Genomic DNA, 19275 nt, shown 5'->3' with positions numbered 1-19275 from the left:
ACATGCAAAGTTGGAAATTATCAAATACTCCCTCCGGTCAGAAAAAATCGACGCAAAGGGAAAGCATCAGTAGCGTTATGGTAGCATGCTCGCGTGTCGATTAAAGTTGACTGGAGGTAGTACCTTCAAGCCCATCCAACCGGTGATGCCGCAATCATCCCTAGACAGGCTTATAACAGTGACATAATCGTTGTCAGCGAGGCGCCAAAACAAAGGTATAATCGCACCACGGGAAGTCCTAGCAAAAACAATGAAAGGAGCGGATCAGGATGTCAACCTCGCCGCTACTGGATGCACTCGTGCTTCCCGAGAAGCACTTGTGTAGAGGCCGGGACTACACACACCATGGTGATTGGTCTAAGACCTAATTTATCATGGAAAGTCACCTTCATTGTTGAAAAGAAAATAGTACCAAATCAGAATTATGACTACCTGTAAAACCTGACACCTCCCCCTTGCATTTATCCATTCCACATACTCCATACAATCACCATGATGATAAGATGCATAGAAAGATATGGGAAAAATGAAAATAAGAGAAGCCTCGTACCTGCATTTCATCAAATACGTGTGCATCTGGTCATGGTTGACCTGCTCCTACATCTCCTCTTCTTCTGACTTTCTTACTTAGATCCTTGTCTAAATTGCAAAAATCAGCATCAAGCCATAGAAAACATCAATCGTCTTGTTACTTTAAGATCAATGGCCATGGACATAAAAATCTCTTTTTTTGCTGGAGCCTAAAGAGGAGAACCCAGAACCAAACAAATCGAGATCCAAAAGGAAATTTAGGGAGATAAGAGGCCGTTCTAGGAGAGGGAGCCAGATGAGTTGGGGAATCACCTACTTCTCTGGTTGATTAGTCGTTCCCCTTCCAGTGTTGGCCACTACACAAAAAACAAGAAAAATGAGGAGTTAGAGATGGAAGGGATAAAAAACAGAGTGAAAAGGCAGAGCCGCATCAACCTAAAAATACTCCAACCGGGGCCACACCGGCTACCAGATGCAGCGGCCGCCACTCACACCTCGTGCACGCCCGACTCTACATCTGCAGCCTCTCTCGGATGCTCCACGCATCAACTGCTCGCCCCATGCCGTCTTGTTGCCGCTTGCCCGGCGACGCGGCCGTACTTCAGCACGCGGTCGAAGCCACGCCGACGACCAGATGCAGCGGCCGCCGTTCACACCTTCTGCACGACTGCCTCCACCTCTGCAGCATCTCTCGTCTTCTCCCGCGCGTCAACCGGTCGCCCCGCGATATACAACCTGAGATTATACAAAATGCAATCTAATATGATATACACATGATACCCTTTACAAGCAAGTGATGTAGCTAAACAAATATCCAAAACATTTTAAGTTTTAAGAAAAAGAAACACATATCTTATTTCCTCCGGTGTGAACAATAAGCTGATTAAAAAAGTAATATGTTTAAGGAGATCCCCTTGCCAAACTAACTGAATTTGACAGCTGAATAATGATACCAAAAAGTCAATGGAGATCCAATATTTACCTCTCAAACAGGGAGGAGAACATTCCATTCTTTTTTTTGGCCGGCATGAGATTTTCCTTTAATCTTGCATCCACAGGAACCACATCACACAACTTAAAACCTAATACATGAATTGAAATGAATGAACACAGAGAGAGCACAACCTGATGCGACCTCACACATCCGAACGCCAGCCGACGCAGCCCTCTTTTTTTCGTCCATTGTGTTCGCTGCTACTCCCGTCGTCTGCAAGGAGAGAAGATGCAAGACGAGAGACACGAATTAGAGAAAGAGGAAGGATAAAGAGAGGAGGATAGGGGAAGGGGAAATCACCTGGAACTGAGGTCGACGGCGGAGCAACTCCGGCGGTTGAGCCCAAACCCTAGCGCTGCCCATCATCTTCCCTGCGGCTAGGCGGCCGGCGCTCCACCGGCGGCGCCAACCCGCGCGGTCGGCCCGTTCTCGCGCCCCATCAGCGGCGCCGCTCCCGCGCTCGTCTGCTGGTTGCGGATAGGCGGCCGGCGCTCCACCGGCGACACCACCCCCGCGCGGTCGGCCATGCTCGCGCCCATCGGCGGCGCCGCTCCCGCGCTCGTCTGCTGGCTGTGGCTAGGCGGCCTGCGCTCAGCCGGCGGCGCCACCCCGCGCGCTCGGCCCGTTCTCGCGCCCCGTCGACAGCGCCGCTCCCGTCGATTGGAGGAAGAAGCGCTCGGGAGGGGATTGGGGAGGACGAGAGGTTGACGCGATTCGTCGCTGGATAGCTAGGTTTTGCATCGATGGAAAAGACCAACCTACCCCACTATCTACCCAGGCGGATGGGATATTTTGGGCGAGCAGCGCGACGCAATCTCAACCCACAAAGGAGAAGCAGCGACTGACGTGCGGCCCCGTCCGACCATGGGGCCTAGGCGCATGCAAATGCGGGTAGAAAACGGCTGTTTCATCTCTTTTTTCTAGGGATGAGGGACACACGGTAAAAACAACGTGGAGCTCCTCAGCCAACCAGAAGCTACAAATGAATGGCCAAGATCAACGTATGGTAAAGATCCAACGGCCAGCATCTCAAATCGTTGTGAGGGCCCCTATGGGGGGCATCGTTTACACCTTTAGATTCTACGCAGCTGAATAATCGCTTTAATTTAGCTGGTAGCTTTGTTGTTCCTTCTGTTGGGCTCTCGGGAGGTCTCTGGCTCTTGTGGAATGATGAAGTCCATGTCACTATCAAGTTTTCTAGCTTTCACATGATCTTAGCTTCGGTTGTTCATATTGCCTCCAGTGTGGTTTTTATGTTGGTTTGTGTGTATGGGGACCCTCACCACCGTCAGACTAAGATGATATGGGACCAAATTTTCAATTTTATGGATGATAATGTTGGCAAACCAGTAGTTTGTTTAGGAGACCTCAATAATATTATGTGTGATGCAGACACTACTTCCACTAATGCTAAAAATTATCATATGCGTGCTTTCAACTCGTATGTCAAGCAATGTGGTCTCTTTGATCTTGGCTTTAGCGGTCCAGCTTATACCTGGACGAATAAGCGTTTTTCCTCGACACCTGTGTTTGAAAGATTGGATCGCGGTTTAGCTAATGCTGAGTGGTGCAGCTTGTTCCCTAATATAAATGTTTTCAATCTTCCTATTATGTTCGGCGATCATGCTCCTATCCTTGTATCTACAGAATCTCAATTTCGAAAGCCAAAACTTAGTTTCAAATATGAAAATTGGTGGGCTATGGAAGAGGATTTTCAATCAACTGCAAAATCTGCTTGGTTATCTTCGGCTAATAGGCCTTTCCATGCTAGAACTACTAATCTTGCAGGAACTCTCAAACGATGGTGCAAGAAGAAAAAACCTCTCAACCAACAATTGGATGTCATTCAAGATCATATCAACAACATCCAATTGCAGCCTATCCAGGTTCGAAACCACTCCCTTGAGGCAAAAATCATAGCCCAATATGAAGAAAATATGACCAAATTAACTGAATTTTATAGACAGAGAGCAAAAAAGCATTGGGCTACCAACGGGGATAGAAACACCTCCTTCTTTCATAATGCTGTTATTAAACGTAGGAGGAGGAATCGCATCACTGCGATTAAGGATGCACAGGGAAATACTTACTATGAACCGGATGACATCGCAAACCAATTTGTATCCTATTTTCGAAACATTTTCAGATCTGCTAGTGCTAATAACAATGACAGGTTTTCCACAAACACAAGTCCACCCCTACATTCAGAGGACTTCACTTACTCAGTACCAGACAAACATGAAATCTGGAAAATTCTAAGGTCAATGAAAAAGAATGCATCTCCGGGACCAGATGGGTTTAACGTTTCCTTCTACCTCTCAGCGTGGAGTTGGATTAGAGATGATGTAACAAGGCTGATTCAGAACTTCTATCGAACAAGTATACTTCCTCCTCATCTAAATGATACTCATATTGCTCTAATTCCAAAGAAGGTAGTGTGCCACTTGCGTGCTGACTTTAGACCAATTAGCTTATGCAATGTCATTTATAAGATCATCTCCAAGTCTCTTGCTAATCGCCTGAAAATGCATCTTCCTGATTATATCCACCCTACGCAACAAGCTTTTATAGAAGGTAGGCGTATTAGCAATAACATCATCATTGCTCAGGAAATTACTCACTCTTTCAGTCTCAGTTCGTGGAATAGTCATGATTTTATGATAAAGATAGACTTGGCAAAAGCTTTTGACAGGGTGGAATGGCATTTCATAGCTGCTGCTCTAGAACGAAAAGGGCTCCATCCCCACTTCATAAATTTGGTCCACGCTTGCATCTCTACGCCCGTGTTTTTCTGTTATTATTAATGGTCAGTCTTATGCTCGGTTTAGTAGCAGCAGAGGCATTCGACAAGGTTGTCCTCTGTCTCCCTCTCTTTTTGTCCTTGCAGTTAATGAACTCTCATTGGCGCTCCAAGAAGCTTTGCAGGCCAACCACTTGACAGGTATATCTTTTGGACCACAGTGCCCTCCAATACACTCTTTGATGTTTGCAGATGATCTAATTGTTTGTGGAAAGGCAGAAGTCCAGGAAGCTACTACTATTTCACATATCATTCGCCAGTTTTGCCAGGCCTCTGGACAAACTCCAAATTGGAGCAAATCTGCCATTATGTTTAGTAAAAAAGTTAACATGCAGGTCAAGAAGGACATAGAGCAAATTTTTCCGGTTCAGGATATTGATAGCAACACCATCCATTTAGGTCATCCTCTAATTCTCCCATCAAAAGACAGGTCTGCAGCTTACAATTTTATTTATGACAAGTTCAAATGCAAATTAAATGCGTGCAAGGCTAACAGAATGTCCCATGCAGCTAGATTAACCTTGATAAAATCAGTTTTCTCTTCTATACCTGTATATTATATGTCGAACATACTTTTCTCCAGGAAGTTTTTATCTTAACTTACGGCCATCATCAGAAACTTCTGGTGGACAGGGGTTAGAGAAGAGTCTACAACAAGAAGCTTATGTCTTAGGGCTTGGGCTGATATATGCACACAAAAGAAAGAAGGTGGTCTGGGCATTAGAAATTTACAGGCAATTAACCAAGGGCTCATTCTAACGGTGGCTTGGAGGCTTGCAAATGATCCCCAACATCATTTGGCGCAGATTCTCAAATCCAAATATCACCCTGATACCTCTATTTGGCGAGCAAAACCAAACACACCGAAATCTGCTTTCTGGACAGCTATACTCAAGGTGAGGCCTCTTTTGTACTCTGCTGTTTTTTATCAACTCATTGATGGCTCTGTTTCTATCTGGAGTACCCCGTGGTTTTCGGGTTGGGAAACCATATATGACAATCTTATTATCCAACAACCTCCCTATAATTATCCAGCTACTGTTAAAGATCTATGGTTACCCAACCAAAAAGCCTGGAATGTCCCTCTTATCGAAAACCTATTCACTCCTCAAACTGCTAATCAGATTATCCAAACTCCTATAATCATAGTAGATGGGAAAGATACACTTTGTTGGAAACTAACCCCTACAGGAGTGTGCTCGGCAAAAAGTGCTTATTACCATTGCAGGACACACTTGGTGCTCCCAGTCAACCAACGACCAAAGGAAGTGCCGATTCAAATCAAAAATCTTCTTTTACAGGTTTGGAAATGCAAGAACATGGTGCCAAGAGTTCAGACTTTCGCTTGGAGGCTATTGAGAAGAGCACTTCCCACCGGAAAAAGGGCAGGTAAGTTCTCCATTCACATCAATGAGGAGTGCGCCAGGTGCGGGATGATCGAGGACGAAATGCATCTATTTTTCCTATGTTCTTTTTCTAAAGCAGCCTGGTTCAGCCACCCGTGGTACATTAGGTCTGAAGTACTTGCTTCTAATCATCGGTCTATTCCAGACTTGATTCAAGCCATGCTTACCTCTGGTCACCCTTTAGCTACACTCGAATATGTCTATACATTTTTATGGTGTCTGTGGAAGGCAAGGAATGACCAACTTTTTTTCAGGAAAGCTCATAAACCATATCAGGTGTTTGCTGCAACACAGGCTATATTACAGGAAACCAAACTAGAAGATCAAGCTCAAAACAGACCGCTGCAAGATTTGGTTCAAAAGTGAGAAGAACACATACAAGCTTCCCCAATCCAAGACCAAATTAATGCTACAAAGTCGGCTATATCTCGGAATCAACTCATGAACCTTCAGGTGTTACCTACTCCAGGAATAACTGTTGCTGATCCGTGGAGCATCCCAGGCACAAAGATCTTCACAGATGCGGCATGGATGCAACATTGCAGCTCTCCGTCATGTGCAGGGCTTGGAATCTTAATTCAGCTAGAAGGAGCTCACCATTGTACTCGACTCCTCATCTCAGCTATTTCCCCACCAGCCACTTCAGCACTACAAGCAGAGACTTTTGGTCTGCTTCTAGCAGCCAACTTGGTGCACCATCTTCAGCTCCAGAATGTTACCTTCTTTACAGACTGTGTGATTCTGGCAAAGGCAGCAGCGACTCGTAACATAATTGAAAACCCAGGGCATTGGCAGATTAGGCCACAACTTGCTACTCTTTTCACTAGGTCTTCCTTCCATGGAGGGAAAATCTTTCACGTTCCCAGGTGTATGAACTTCAAAGCTCATTTCCAAGCAAAACTTGCTACTAGGATTAAGGACAAGCCTTTCTCTATCAGATGCATTTCTAGCACAGAAGAAAACACAACTTGCTCTTTCAGAGATGTAATATTGGACTTCAGCGATGCTTTGTGCACGCTTACCTCTGTAAAATGTTGTTGAGCTTAATGAAAAACCTATATGTTAAAAAAAAATCGACCCTACAATTTCTAATTTTCAAAATCGGCATTTTTAACTTATCGACTCCGATCTATTTTGAATCCTAAACCTGTAATAGAAAATAAATTCTCAAATAAGATAAAACAACTCTAATTAAGTGACAAGGCCCACGTGTCATGTTTTTTTCGAGATGGGTAAGACCCAGCTCTGCATCAGTCGATGTATACCAGTTTTATATAGATTTTGTTGAACAAAAGTCTATCAAGACAATACATCATTAAACTCGAAGCCACCATCCAATACCTAAAATTTGGATGAAGTAACAACATGCCCTAAAACACAAATAATGACTCACCAGCTAATTACTAGGAGCATCTCCACCGGTGCCTCTCAAATAGGCGCGGACACTACCGTATGAAGGCGATAACACTGCATCCTCTATTTGGGAGTGCTGCTCCACACCGGCGCTCCCCAAACCGGCGGCACCGATAGATCATTTGAATTAAATAATCAGAAAACATGCATAGAAATTCGAATAGGTTTTTGAATAAAAAGTTTGGGCCAACACACGGCCACCAAATTCGAATAGGTTTTCGAACATGAAGTTTGGGCCAACATACGGCCACAAAATCACCGTCATAGTCCGGCTGCAAAAAGCAACTTGGGCTTCCAGGCCAAATGATCAGATGAAGGGGGTCATGGGCGGCTCAACCTCGACGACGTCCACATCGTCGGCGAGCACGAGCGGCACCTCCATCGCGGGAACCGGATTCACGGGCGCCGGGGGAGGGATGAATGTCGACGGTGCGGGGGGAGGCATGAACGTCGACGGTGCCGGGGCAGTTATGGACGTTGACGAGGGTTTTTCGGGTTGGAGTCTGGATGGGAAATGGAGCGGCGGGCGGGAAAAATGAGAGGCGGAATGGAAGGGTTTTTAGGGAAAAGGATGTACAATTTTGGGATGTTTGGCCGACAGGCGGCTCCCATGCCCAAAATTATTCGTTGCGTGAGGCGCTGACACGCCCAATTCGCGCTCTTTGTGAAGGAACCGGCACGGGGTTGCCGGCGGTTCTATTGGGAAAATGCGCGGCGCTTTTTGGAGCGCCGCCCATTTTCGATGCTGCCCCCAAAATGCTACCGAGGCCGCTATCAGGTGCGCTGGTGGGAGCTGCTCTAAGTCACTATTGACGAAACAGGAGCACACATGATACCAACTATTTCAAGTTTTCAGTTGTTTGTATATTTATTCAGCCATTAACATGCGAGATCCAACTATTGTTTTACTGATATTTCGTGCAACATGCATGAAGTAGGAGGTGGTGGACTATATGCAGTTCCCTCGTGCCTGCCAAACAGCCTAGCCCACCAGTCCATCCACGGCATGGATGGCACGGTACAGGCCTCGGTTGATGCACCTGCAGCACTGCACTGCTCGACTGCTCCGTATCACCGGAGCAGAAAACCCAAGAAGATGGCAAAAGATCACCATCAAGCCGTCAGTCAAACCACGCATCCCTCCTCTTTGATTTGCTGCTGCATCCACTAATCGACGAACTGAAAAGCTTGTCTTTCCTGTGAAGAAAAAGGTCTCTCTTTTGATGTCTGGATGCATGCTAGGCCACAGCTCTGCACCTCATCTGGCAGGGCGGACTGGACATTGCCGTTGCACGTTGTCCCATGACCCGACACGAACACGACCCTACGAACCAGCCATTGCTGTCCTGTCGCCGGTCGTCCTTAAACCCTAACCCCATCTCATCTCACCTGTATACAGGCCACGCCACCACCATTCCCAACCTCACCACCGCCACTTCACAAGCTGCCGCCTTTGCGCACACACCAGACCTCTCCCTCGACATGGCGTCCTCCGCATCGCCGTCGTGGGCCATCCTGGGGAGAGTGCCGCGGGTGACGGCCGCCGACGCCGACCTGCCTCCGGGCACCGACCTCTCCCTCGCGCTACCGCACCCACCGCGCGTCGCGCTCCTCACCATCCCCTCGCGCATCTTCCCGGGCCGCACCACCGCCGACAGCTTCCCGTCCGTGCTCGCCGCGGACGCCTCCGGCCTCCTCCTCCTCAAAGCAGACCAGGGCCCCGCCGACACCGACCTCCCCCGCCGCAAGGACTTCTCCTGGCGCCCCACCGTCGCCGACTACTTCGTGCTCGACGCCAACACTGCCTCCGCGTTCCGCCTCCCCGACGCCAAGTTCATCAGGCGCCAGGGCCACCGCGGCCTCATCGCCTGCCCCGGCCACTACGTGGTCGCCGAGCTCCAGATGAGCGTCGGCGACGACACCGCCGACCTCCTCTGCTTCTCGTCCCACACCGGGGAGTGGGTCAGCAAGGACGTCCCCTACCCGCTGCCCTCCCGCCCGATGAGCCCCAACTGCGTCGTCTCGCACGCCGGGAGCCTCTGGTGGGTCGACCTCTCCTGGTGCCTCCTCGCCTGCGACCCGTTCGCCCACAGGCCGGCGCTCCGCGTCGTCCCGCTGCCGGAGGGCAAGGCGCTCAAGCCCAAGGAAGCTTCGGGCCTGCTCGACAAGTACCGCTGCGTGGGTGTCAGCGCCGGCAAGCTCAGGTTCGTCGACATGTACAGGAACCGCAGCGGCGGCGGCGCTGCGCAGATCACCGTGTGGACGCTCGCCGATCCGGACTCCGCCAAGTGGACGCTGGAGTACGAGGCCACCTTCGGGGAGATCTGCGACGACGCCAGCTACAAGGCCACTGGTCTGCCCAGGAAGATCCCCGTGCTCGCGCTCATCCACCCTACGAACCCCGACGTCGTCTACTTCTTCCAGGACGAGCACATGGTCGGTGTCGACGTCCGTGCTCGCAAGGTTGTGGACTGCGAGGTCTACGAGCTGGTTCAGCCGCCTCGCGAGAACGTCTCCAGCCGTTTCGTTCACGCTTGGCAGCTGCCACGGGCTCTCTGCTCAGGTAATACTACTCGCCCTTCTCTGTAGATTCTTGTTGCTTGTTATGTGATCGGAAATTGCATGTTTCTGTGTAACATTGTGAGAAAATGAACTAGCTTTCCTAGTTTAGCATCTTGCTGTTGATGAACATGGTTACAACTCAAAACGAGAGCTAATGTCTGATAAGTATAGGGTGAAAATGAACTAGCTTTCTAAAAAGGGGTATATTTTAGAACGGAGGTAATAGCTTGCATAATAAAGCACTTGTTTATACATGGTCTCTTACCTTGTACTCAAGCAGATTTAATGCTAATTACATATTCTAACAAAAATTGCCTAAGCATATATCCAATACTACTCTATAAAATTTAGCCTTCATTAATTATCCTAAGCACCCGGGTAGGTCTATATGTTCTGCTGTTTTCTATGGATTTCTGTTTAAGGTAATAAGATCGTTAACTGCAATATGAGTATTGAGTTTTCTTTTCATGTTTACATAGCTTTTATGACATGAGACTGTATATGTTTCAAGAGTAAATTTAATTTAAGGCGCTGTAGCCCCATATACAACTATATTACGCTTTCCATGGACATTTGAAATGCTCAATCTTGCAGTTCTTTGTAGGTTGTACTGCTCTCTTAAGATTGATGGCTGCTTACTTCCCAAGTATTGTCAATTTGGAATGATTTTTATTACTGTGTGATAATATGTCCATTGTAAAGGAAAACTTGTCAGGCTTCTTGCTAATTAATTTACCTCCTTTTAGCTGGATGGGTGTGACACTTTCAGTAAGTTGTGTCATAGATACTTGTATTGATTTAACACTGCCAATATTTTTTTCACAAAGCACTTTGCTAAGCCAAAATTTATAAGTGAATTGCTATAACGTATTCCATAAATGGGTTTTATGTGTTTCCGTGAGTTAGATATGTGCCTCCAACATTGGATACATTTTTAATATTTCCGAAAAGACACTCTATGTTTCTACTGCACTATATATGCACATTTCTGATATAAGTAGTTTCTATGATTCATACATTGCTCTTTTTCTTATTTGAGTATAGCATCATTCTCTCTTGTACATAGTACTAGCTATTATAACAATTAAGTGCCATTTTAGTTTCCAAGGCACACTATTATGCAAACAGTTCGACAAAATATGCATATATATATATATAGTGAATCAGCTGTCAGACATAAGTACTACGTTTAGCAAACTTATTAAAGTTAATTGCCAAAGGAATTCTTTGTGCATTTCATGCAGTTCGTTGAAGCCAGGTTATGTTTCTTAAGACTGTTGTGATTCACTAGCTATATATATATATGGAAATTTCTAGCTCAATATTGTAGGGATGTTACTGTTTCAATTTGACACTCTCACCAGATTCCATTATTATGAGTGTGAATTCTTAAAATCTAGATTTTCCTTTCTTTGTTTGTAGGACTAGACTACTAGTAGGCATCAGAATGTTTTTTTGTGACATGAATTCTTCTCTGTTTATTCAGTCCGGTTCAGTTGATGTGACAAAGTTATAAACTGCAGTCATGAATAGGCTTACTGAATCAGTTATTATACCTAAGTACAACAAAGTTGTTATATTTGTATAACCCATGTAACCTTACAGGTAGTCAAGCATTAGACAATCAACGGGCTGAAGCCTTTATTTCTTGACTAATACAACGTGCTCTGTCCTTTGAAGGTTCTGCAAAGGAGACTGAAGATGATGGCGTGAATGATGAGCTGCAGCAACTCCGTCTGTGAGACGAAAATAGGAATGCACTAGCTGGTGTTAACTTCTTAACTAGGGGAAGTAATGCATGATATTATCAGGTGGCAATGGCATCTTATCGACCTTAACCAAAAGACATGGCTGAAACGTTTTGCTTGTTTTGTCTTGTCACTGTCTAAGTTCAGACGTCAGTAGTTCTTGTCTTAAACATTTTATGGTTATGGTCAATTCACTGTCTTGGCTCAGAACTCAAGGGATTTCGGTGAAAGTATGGCAGTAATCTATCGTTATGTTATCTCTTGTCCATGATCAAGTTATTGTAGATGTTGTTGATTAACACTTAGGCTACTCGAATTGCACTGAAAGGCTGCTTCATTAGGAAGAAGTGTTCATACTTGGAGAATAGATCAATGACTACCAGCATTACTGCAACGACCCAAGTGATTTAACATGCTCAATCTCAACTTGCTAGATAGAACATTGGATCTGTGATTCTGGAGAACCACTGTTCCTTTGTCATCTGCGAACTGAACTGCTTGGGCAGGTATTGCTAAAGAAACCAGAATTTTGCTTAACATGTTCACAAGCTCTGTTACTTCAACAGTGAACCGATCTGGGAACGCGGTGGCTCATGAACTCGTGATGTAGGCCGTGGTGTGGGGAGTGATGTTGTGTTGATTTGTTCAGTGCCTCCGTGTGTGGCAGAACTGACAAAACGTTATTGTAAGGCTACTGTTAACTCTGATTCGTAATACAAGCACCACACTTTCAAAAAAAAAAGTATTGTTTGGCCAAATTTTTAGAAGAATACATTAATATATATGATATTTTGTAGATACCATATGCAAATATATTTCATTACTTACGTAATGATATTGATTTTGTATTTTATATGTTAATGATTTTTGATCAAACTTAGCGTAGTTTGACTTTTTAAGAATAATATAAGCCTTAAATTTTGGAAGGAAGGTACTAGTATTTTAATATGTCTACTCACTTGTTTCAGCCACAAATATTGCGGATCAAAGGAGTACCATATTTAGAATTACAAAATACAAATACACATGTGAATCAGTACTTGTGAGGCATCTAACTTGCAAGTCATTTCTGTGATTGTATGTTCTCGTAACATGCATCCATGCAATTTTTTTTTTTGAGAAACACAGTACAAACGCAGACGCTCATATACACGCGCATACACTCACCCCTATGAACGCACATACGCACACTCCTACCCCTATGAGCACCTCCGGAAGACTGAGCCGGCGGATTGGATCTTGAAATTGACGAAGTCACTACAGACGTCTCGCTGTCGACGGAAACATCGCCTCCCACTGAATGAATATTCCGCCTTTATGAGACACACAGATGTCAAACCTGAGATTTAACCACCCAACCTCAGGTTGGTTCTCGACCAGACGTGTGACTCAAAACATTTTCATGTCTACATGCTGCTAATATGGAGAGACAATTGGATTCACAGAGAAGGAAATCTGAAAATAATAAGCAAAAGGAAGAAATGTAGACTAAAGAAAGTGAAAGCCCTTTTTGGAAATGGTGTAAACGGGTGGAATGAAGATCTGGTCAATACCACCTTTCAAGCTTTTGATGCAGAGCATATTCTAAAAATAATAGTCCCCTCAAATGGGATAGAAGATACCTTGGCTTGGCATTATGAAAATAATGGCATCTTTACAGTAAAGAGTGCATACAAGCTTGCAACAAGACTGAATAAAAAAGATCATGGTGCGTCAAGCAAAAGCCCAGATGGAAGCAGATCCCTATTAAAAAATATTTGGAAAACTAATGTTCCAAACAAGGTGAGGATTTTCAGTTGGCGCTTGGCTTCTGATAACCTTCCGACAAGGGAGAATAAAAGGCGCAGAACTTTGGAAATCCAAAACACTTGCGTTGTTTGCGGAAATGTAAAGGAAGATAGTTTCCCTGCGACTGTTGAATGTACAAAAGCAAGAGCACTCAGAGAGAAAATGAGAGAGTTCTGGGTTTTGCCTAAAGAAGAAGATTTCAGAAGAACGGGTACTGATTGGCTGTTTATCCTTCTTGATAAAACAAACAAAGCAATGCACCAGCCTATTCTTTTACTCTTATGGCGATTCTGGCATCTAAGGAATGACATGTGCCATGCAAGGGGAGATGCTACCATTGAACAATCTGCCAGGTTTCTTCTTTCTTATGTTCATAATTTAAATGATAATCCCTCCAAATGTGCGGCTCCTGTTTATACAGATAAAAAGGGGAAAAGACAGGCTCACGAAGATCAATATGTTGAAGTATAAAATAAGAAGAAGACTGATGCAAACCATATCGGGTGGATCGCACCACCTATAGGATGGCTAAAGGTAAATGTAGATGGATCGTTTGTACAAGATACTGGAAAAGGAGCAACATGGACTGTTATTAGAGACCATCAAGGACATGTTGTGGCGGCATCGGGGAACATTCTTGCAAATTGTAATAGTGCAGAGGAGGCTGAAGCTCGAGCCCTCATTGATGGTGCTAAATTGGCTAGTGAATGGAGTAATTCACCTATTATCTTCGAATCTGATTGTGCGAATGTGGTAAAAGAACAACAAAAGGGACATGAATCGGCAACACATCTGAGAAGCATATATTCTGATTTTGCTGTAGCAGTTGCTCTTTTCCCTAGATGGAAGTGTGTTTTAGCTAGAAGAGCTCAGAATAATTCGGCGCACGAGTGCGCAGCCTATGTTAGGCATTTAGGTGTTGGTTGTGTTTGGAAGAATTATTTCCCTGAACGTGCTGTCAGATTGTAACCTATCACCTGTTTTGATATAATTGAAGCTCTTTAGACCTCAAAAAAAAAAAAATACATGCTGCTGTACATACACGACGTGATCTACCTGACCGTGTATTCTACGGTGCAGATGTACCCGTCTCCATGCACGATTCGGCTCCTCTTGCCCCCGCTCCGGTGCCGACCTGCTCTGCTTCGTATCACCGGAACGGCAATCTCAAAAGATGGGTGGCAAAAGCTTCAGTCAAACACGCATTGCTTCAACTAGCTTTCGATCTTTGGATGCGGTCCCGTCCCGCGCTCCTGCCGCCGGAGTGTCCAAGGCTGCATCCTGTCCTCGGATGCGACAGCGGACAGCTGCGCTGCCGTTACAACGGACCTCGCCGCGCGACCCGACACGACCACTCGCCGGCCGCTCCGTCCAATTCCTTAAAACCCTAACCCCAGCACCTTGGAACGCCACCACCATTCACAACCGGTTCACCACCAACGCCGCAAGCGCGAGCTTGCCGAGATGGCATCCCCCGCTTCGCCGTCCTGGGTCATCATGGGGAGAGTGCCGCGGGTGACAGCGGCCGACACCGACCTCCCTCCGGGCGCCGACCTCTCCCTCGCGCTGCCGGCGCCGCCGCGCGTCGCGCAGCTCACCATTCCCCCGCGCATCTTCCCCGGCCGCACCACCCCCAGCAACTTCCCCTCCGTCCTCGCCGTCGACGCCTCCGGCCTCCTCCTCCTCAAAGCGGACCAGGGCCCCGCCACGGGCCCCACCGTCATCGACCTGCCCGGCCGCCAGGAGTTCTCCTGGCGCCCAACCGTCGCGGGCTACTTCGTCCTCGACGCCAAGACCGCCTCCGCCGTCGCGCTCCCCGACGCCAAGTACATCATGCACCCGGGCCACCTCGGCCTCGTCGCCTCGCCCGCCGACGACGGCCACTACATGGTCGCCGAGCTCCAGATGATCATCGGCGGCGACACCGCCGACCTCCTCTGCTTCTCGTCCCACACCGGGGAGTGGGTCAGCAAGGACGTCCCCTACCCGCTTCCGCCGCGCCCGCTCAGCCCCAGCGGCGTCGTCGCGCTCTCCGGGAGGCTCTGGTGGGTCGACCTCTCCTGGTGCCTCCTCACCTGCGACCCCTTCGCCGACGCGCCGGTGCTCACCGTCGTCCCGCTTCCGGAGGGCAAGGCGCTCCAGTACGGCGAAGCTGGCGGGCTGCTCGACAAGTACCGCTGTGTGGGTGTCAGCGCCGGCAAGCTCAGGTTCGTCGACATGTACAGGAACCGCAACAGCGCCGGCGCTGCGCAGATCAGCGTCTGGACGCTCGCCGATCCGGACTCCACGGAGTGGACGCTCGAATACGAGGCCACCTTTGGGGAGATCTGCAACGACGACAGCTTCAAGGCGGCCGGTCTGCCGAGGAAGATCCCCGTGCTTGCCCTCATCCACCCCACCAACCCCGACGTGCTCTACTTCTTCCTGGACGAGCACATGGTCGGCGTCGACGTGCGTGCTCGCAAGGTTGTGGACTGCGAGGTCTACGAGCTGGTTGAGCCGCCCCGCGAACACGTCTCAAGCCGTTTCGTTCATGCTTGGCAGCTGCCACGGGCTCTCTGCTCAGGTAATTTCTACTCTTCCTTCTCTGTAGATCCTTGAGTCATCGGAAATTGCATGTTTCTGTGTACCTGATGTCTTTAGCCCAGCATTACAGTTGTGGGAAAGATTAGAGTTAGATGCAAATGTTGAAATTTCAGGCTTTGTTAGTTTAGGATCTTTCTGTTGATCAACATGGTCACAACTGACAAGTAGAGCTTATGTCTGATAAGTATAGGGTTAAAACTGAAGCTTACAGAGTAAAGCACTTGTATTTCGAATATTCAATGTATGCATGGTATCTTACCTCGATCTTATGAAGTAGATCTAATGCTAATTACATATTCTGCCAAAATTTTCCCTAAGCATATATGAACTATTGAGTTTTTTTTTTCACGTTCCTGTTTACAAAATTCTGCCAGTCCTTCACTAATTATCTTAAGCAAATGGGTAGGTCAATATGGTCGGCTGTTTGCTATGGATTTCTCTTTATGGTAATATAAGATCGTTAACTGCTATATGAACTATTGAGTTTTTTTTTTTCATGTTCCTGTTTACAAAGCATATACAACTATAGTATGTCTGCCATGGACATTTGAAATGTTCGTATCTAGTAGATCTTTCTAGGTTGTACTGCTCTCTTAGGATTGATGGCTGCTTACTTCCCAAGTATTCTCAATTTGGAATGGTTTTTATTACTGTGTGATAATATGTACATTGTAAAGGGGAACATGTTAGGCTTTTCGCTAATTAACTTACCTCCTTTTAGCTGGATGAGTGTGACACTTTCAGGGAGTTGTGTCATCGATACTTGTATTGATTTAACACTGCCAATAATTTTTTCGCAAAGCACTTTGCTAAGCCAGTATGTATTTCCTTGAGTCAGATGTACCTCCAACATTGAAGATAGATTTTTAATGTTTCCAAAGATACACTCCGTTGCTGCTAATAGTATATACAATTATACATACACATTTCTGATAGAAATCGTCTCAAATTTCTCCTTTTCTTATTTATTAAGCATAGCATCATCCTATGTCACTTGTACATAGTTCTAGCTATTATAACAATCAAGTGCCATTTTAGTTTCCAAGACATGCTATTATGCAAACCGTCCGACAAAATATGCATATATAGTGAATCAGCTGTTGGACATAAGTGCTATGCTTAGCAAGCGTATTAAATTTAATTGCCAAAGGAATTCTTTGTGTGCAGTTCGTTGAAGCCAGGTTATGTTTCTTGAGACTGTTGTGATTCACTATATATATCTATATGGAATTTCTAGCTGAATTTTGTAGGGATGTTACTGTTTCAATTTGAAACTCTCACCAGATTCCATTATTATGAGTGTGAATTCTTACACAGTATATCTTCATCTCTTTGTTTGTAGACCTAGACTACTAGTAGGTACCAGAATGTTTTGTTGTGATGTCATCAGAATGCTTCTCTGTTTATTCAGTCCAATTTCAGTTGATGTGACACGGTTATAAACTGTAGGCATGAATAGGCATAATGAATCAGTTATTATACCTTAGTACTACAAAGTTGTTATATTTGTATAACCTTAGACGATCAATGGGCTGAAGCCTTTATTCCTTGACTAATACAATGTGCTCTGTCCTTTGAAGGTTCTGCAAAGGAGACTGAAGATGATGGCGTGAATGACGAGCTGCAGCAACTCCCTCTGTGAGACGAAAATAGGAATGCACTAGCTGGGGTTAACCTCTTAACTAGGGGAAGTGATGCACAATATTATCAGGCGACAATGGCGTCTTAGCGGGCAGCATTCGTCAACCGAAAGACATGGCTGAAACGTTTTGCTTGTTTTGTCTTGTCACTGTTTAAATTCAGACGTCAGTAGTTCTTGTCTTAACATTTTATGGCTATGGTCAGTTTTCCGTCTTGGCTCAGAACTAAAGGGATTTCGGTGAAAGTATGGCAGTGACCTATCGTTATGTTATCTCTTGTCCGTGATCAAGTTATTGTGAAGGTTTGATAGTGTTAGCTTGTTGAGTTCGTTTTCTTCTTGTGGGCGTTAGCTCAGCTATATTTGCTGATCGAGAGATGAGATCTGCATCTACATGGGGATCCTCATTATTCTTTGCGCAGCATTTCGGATTTTCAAATGTAACGCCATGTCACAGAACTCGCGATCATGTGTGGCTAAGTGGCTAGGAATGGGAATTGAGAAGGAAAATGGGGTTAGGGATCGAGACTGAGCACGAGGTTTAGGGAGACTGGAGAATGGGAGATGCAGAACTCAGAATATCTGTTCTTCCATACATCGTCTGATCTCGCTACCCTAGGCCACTACCCACTTACATGGCCCAAGGCCTAACCGGGACGTAGCCCCATAGTTCGAATCACCTATTCCGCGTGTTCGGATGTCTAGTCATGACAATTGCCTCCCTTGAGTACCAACATGCCCTTCATTAGTCCTAATATTGAAGTTGAAGTGAGGACTCAAGTTTGTGAGGAGCATATAATGACAGAAGCAATCTATGATAAATACCTCGGGCTTGCCTCTAATGGTGGGTCGTGATCGTACAGATAGTTTCATATACCTTTTGGAGAGAATTATTGAAATACTGAAGGGATGGAAGGAGAGATTTCTACCAGTCAGTGGTAAGGAAATTCTTTTGAAAGCTATTATCCAGGCTATCCTAGTGTTTGCAATGGAAATTTTCCAAATCCCAAAGCAGTTATGTGAGGAGATGATTGATGCAATGGCTAGTTTTTGGTGGATAGATATGGATGAGCAAAGGAAAATGCATTGATTTGCATGGTGAAAATGTGTATTCCCAAAAACAAGGGTGGCATGGGGTTTTCTGACATAAATTCTTTCAATTTTCCTATGCTAGCTAAACAAAGTTGGAGATTGTTAACAAACCCAGAATCTTTGTGCTCAAGTTCTAGGGGCAAAGTATTACCTCGATGGTAACTTACTGAATGCATGCCCAAAGAAGGGATCATCGTTTACTTGGCAGAGTATTGTGGTTGGTCTTCAAACGCTTCAATGTGGACATGTGTGGAGAATTGGTTCAGGCAAAAATATGAACGTTTGGGAAGATCATTGGGTTTCACTAGCCCGACGAAAAAGATAGTGACACCACGTGCACAAATTGTGTTGCGGACTGTGAATGAGCTGATTGATCCTCTCACTAATCTTTGGGATGAACAAACCTACTAACATACTGCAAATGCTCCTTTAGGCCACTGAAAAAACCATTGTGATCCAACTCCACTATAAACCTGAGGATCATCTGCAAATGTGCAAAAATCAAGCCATAAATTGTCTTGTACAAGGAACCATGAAACTTTAGTAAATACATTTCATTACCATTTTCTATACATGCAAATTTATCCTACAAATGTCCAACACACAATTGAACAGCAGGTGTCAACTTCAGGTTACGCTGCAACTGCCAAAATTCAGTGCAAACTTGAAATTAAGTTCACTTGTGCGTCTTCAATTTTGAGCTAAACTGTGAACTA

The 19275-nt window shown here is 45.6% G+C and overlaps 2 protein-coding genes across 2 annotated transcripts; both read left to right on the top strand.

The window, feature by feature from the left end:
- The first annotated feature begins 7368 nt into the window (after positions 1–7368).
- On the top strand, positions 7369–11448 carry LOC124663864. The gene is made up of 3 exons (XM_047201515.1): positions 7369–7639; positions 8544–9707; positions 11387–11448. The coding sequence occupies exons 1-3, from the start codon at positions 7369–7371 to the stop codon at positions 11446–11448; spliced, it is 1497 nt and encodes a 498-aa protein (XP_047057471.1).
- A 3258-nt stretch (positions 11449–14706) lies between these two features.
- Positions 14707–17470, top strand: LOC124660600. The gene is made up of 2 exons (XM_047198426.1): positions 14707–15808; positions 17409–17470. The coding sequence occupies exons 1-2, from the start codon at positions 14707–14709 to the stop codon at positions 17468–17470; spliced, it is 1164 nt and encodes a 387-aa protein (XP_047054382.1).
- The last annotated feature ends 1805 nt before the right edge of the window (positions 17471–19275 follow it).

This window comes from Lolium rigidum, chromosome 6, assembly GCF_022539505.1.
Source record: "Lolium rigidum isolate FL_2022 chromosome 6, APGP_CSIRO_Lrig_0.1, whole genome shotgun sequence".
Classification (NCBI taxonomy): domain Eukaryota; kingdom Viridiplantae; phylum Streptophyta; class Magnoliopsida; order Poales; family Poaceae; genus Lolium; species Lolium rigidum.
Note: the sequence above shows the minus strand (reverse complement) of the source record. Positions and strands in the feature narration are given on the sequence as shown.

Coding starts and splice junctions, on each gene's coding strand:
- LOC124663864 (XM_047201515.1), top strand. CDS start 7,369: ATGAAGTTTGGGCCAACATACGGCCACAAAATCACCGTCATAGTCCGG. Junction 7,640..8,543: donor CGTTGACGAGGGTTTTTCGG/GTTGGAGTCTGG, acceptor ACCTGTATACAG/GCCACGCCACCACCATTCCC. Junction 9,708..11,386: donor GCCACGGGCTCTCTGCTCAG/GTAATACTACTC, acceptor TGTCCTTTGAAG/GTTCTGCAAAGGAGACTGAA.
- LOC124660600 (XM_047198426.1), top strand. CDS start 14,707: ATGGCATCCCCCGCTTCGCCGTCCTGGGTCATCATGGGGAGAGTGCCG. Junction 15,809..17,408: donor GCCACGGGCTCTCTGCTCAG/GTAATTTCTACT, acceptor TGTCCTTTGAAG/GTTCTGCAAAGGAGACTGAA.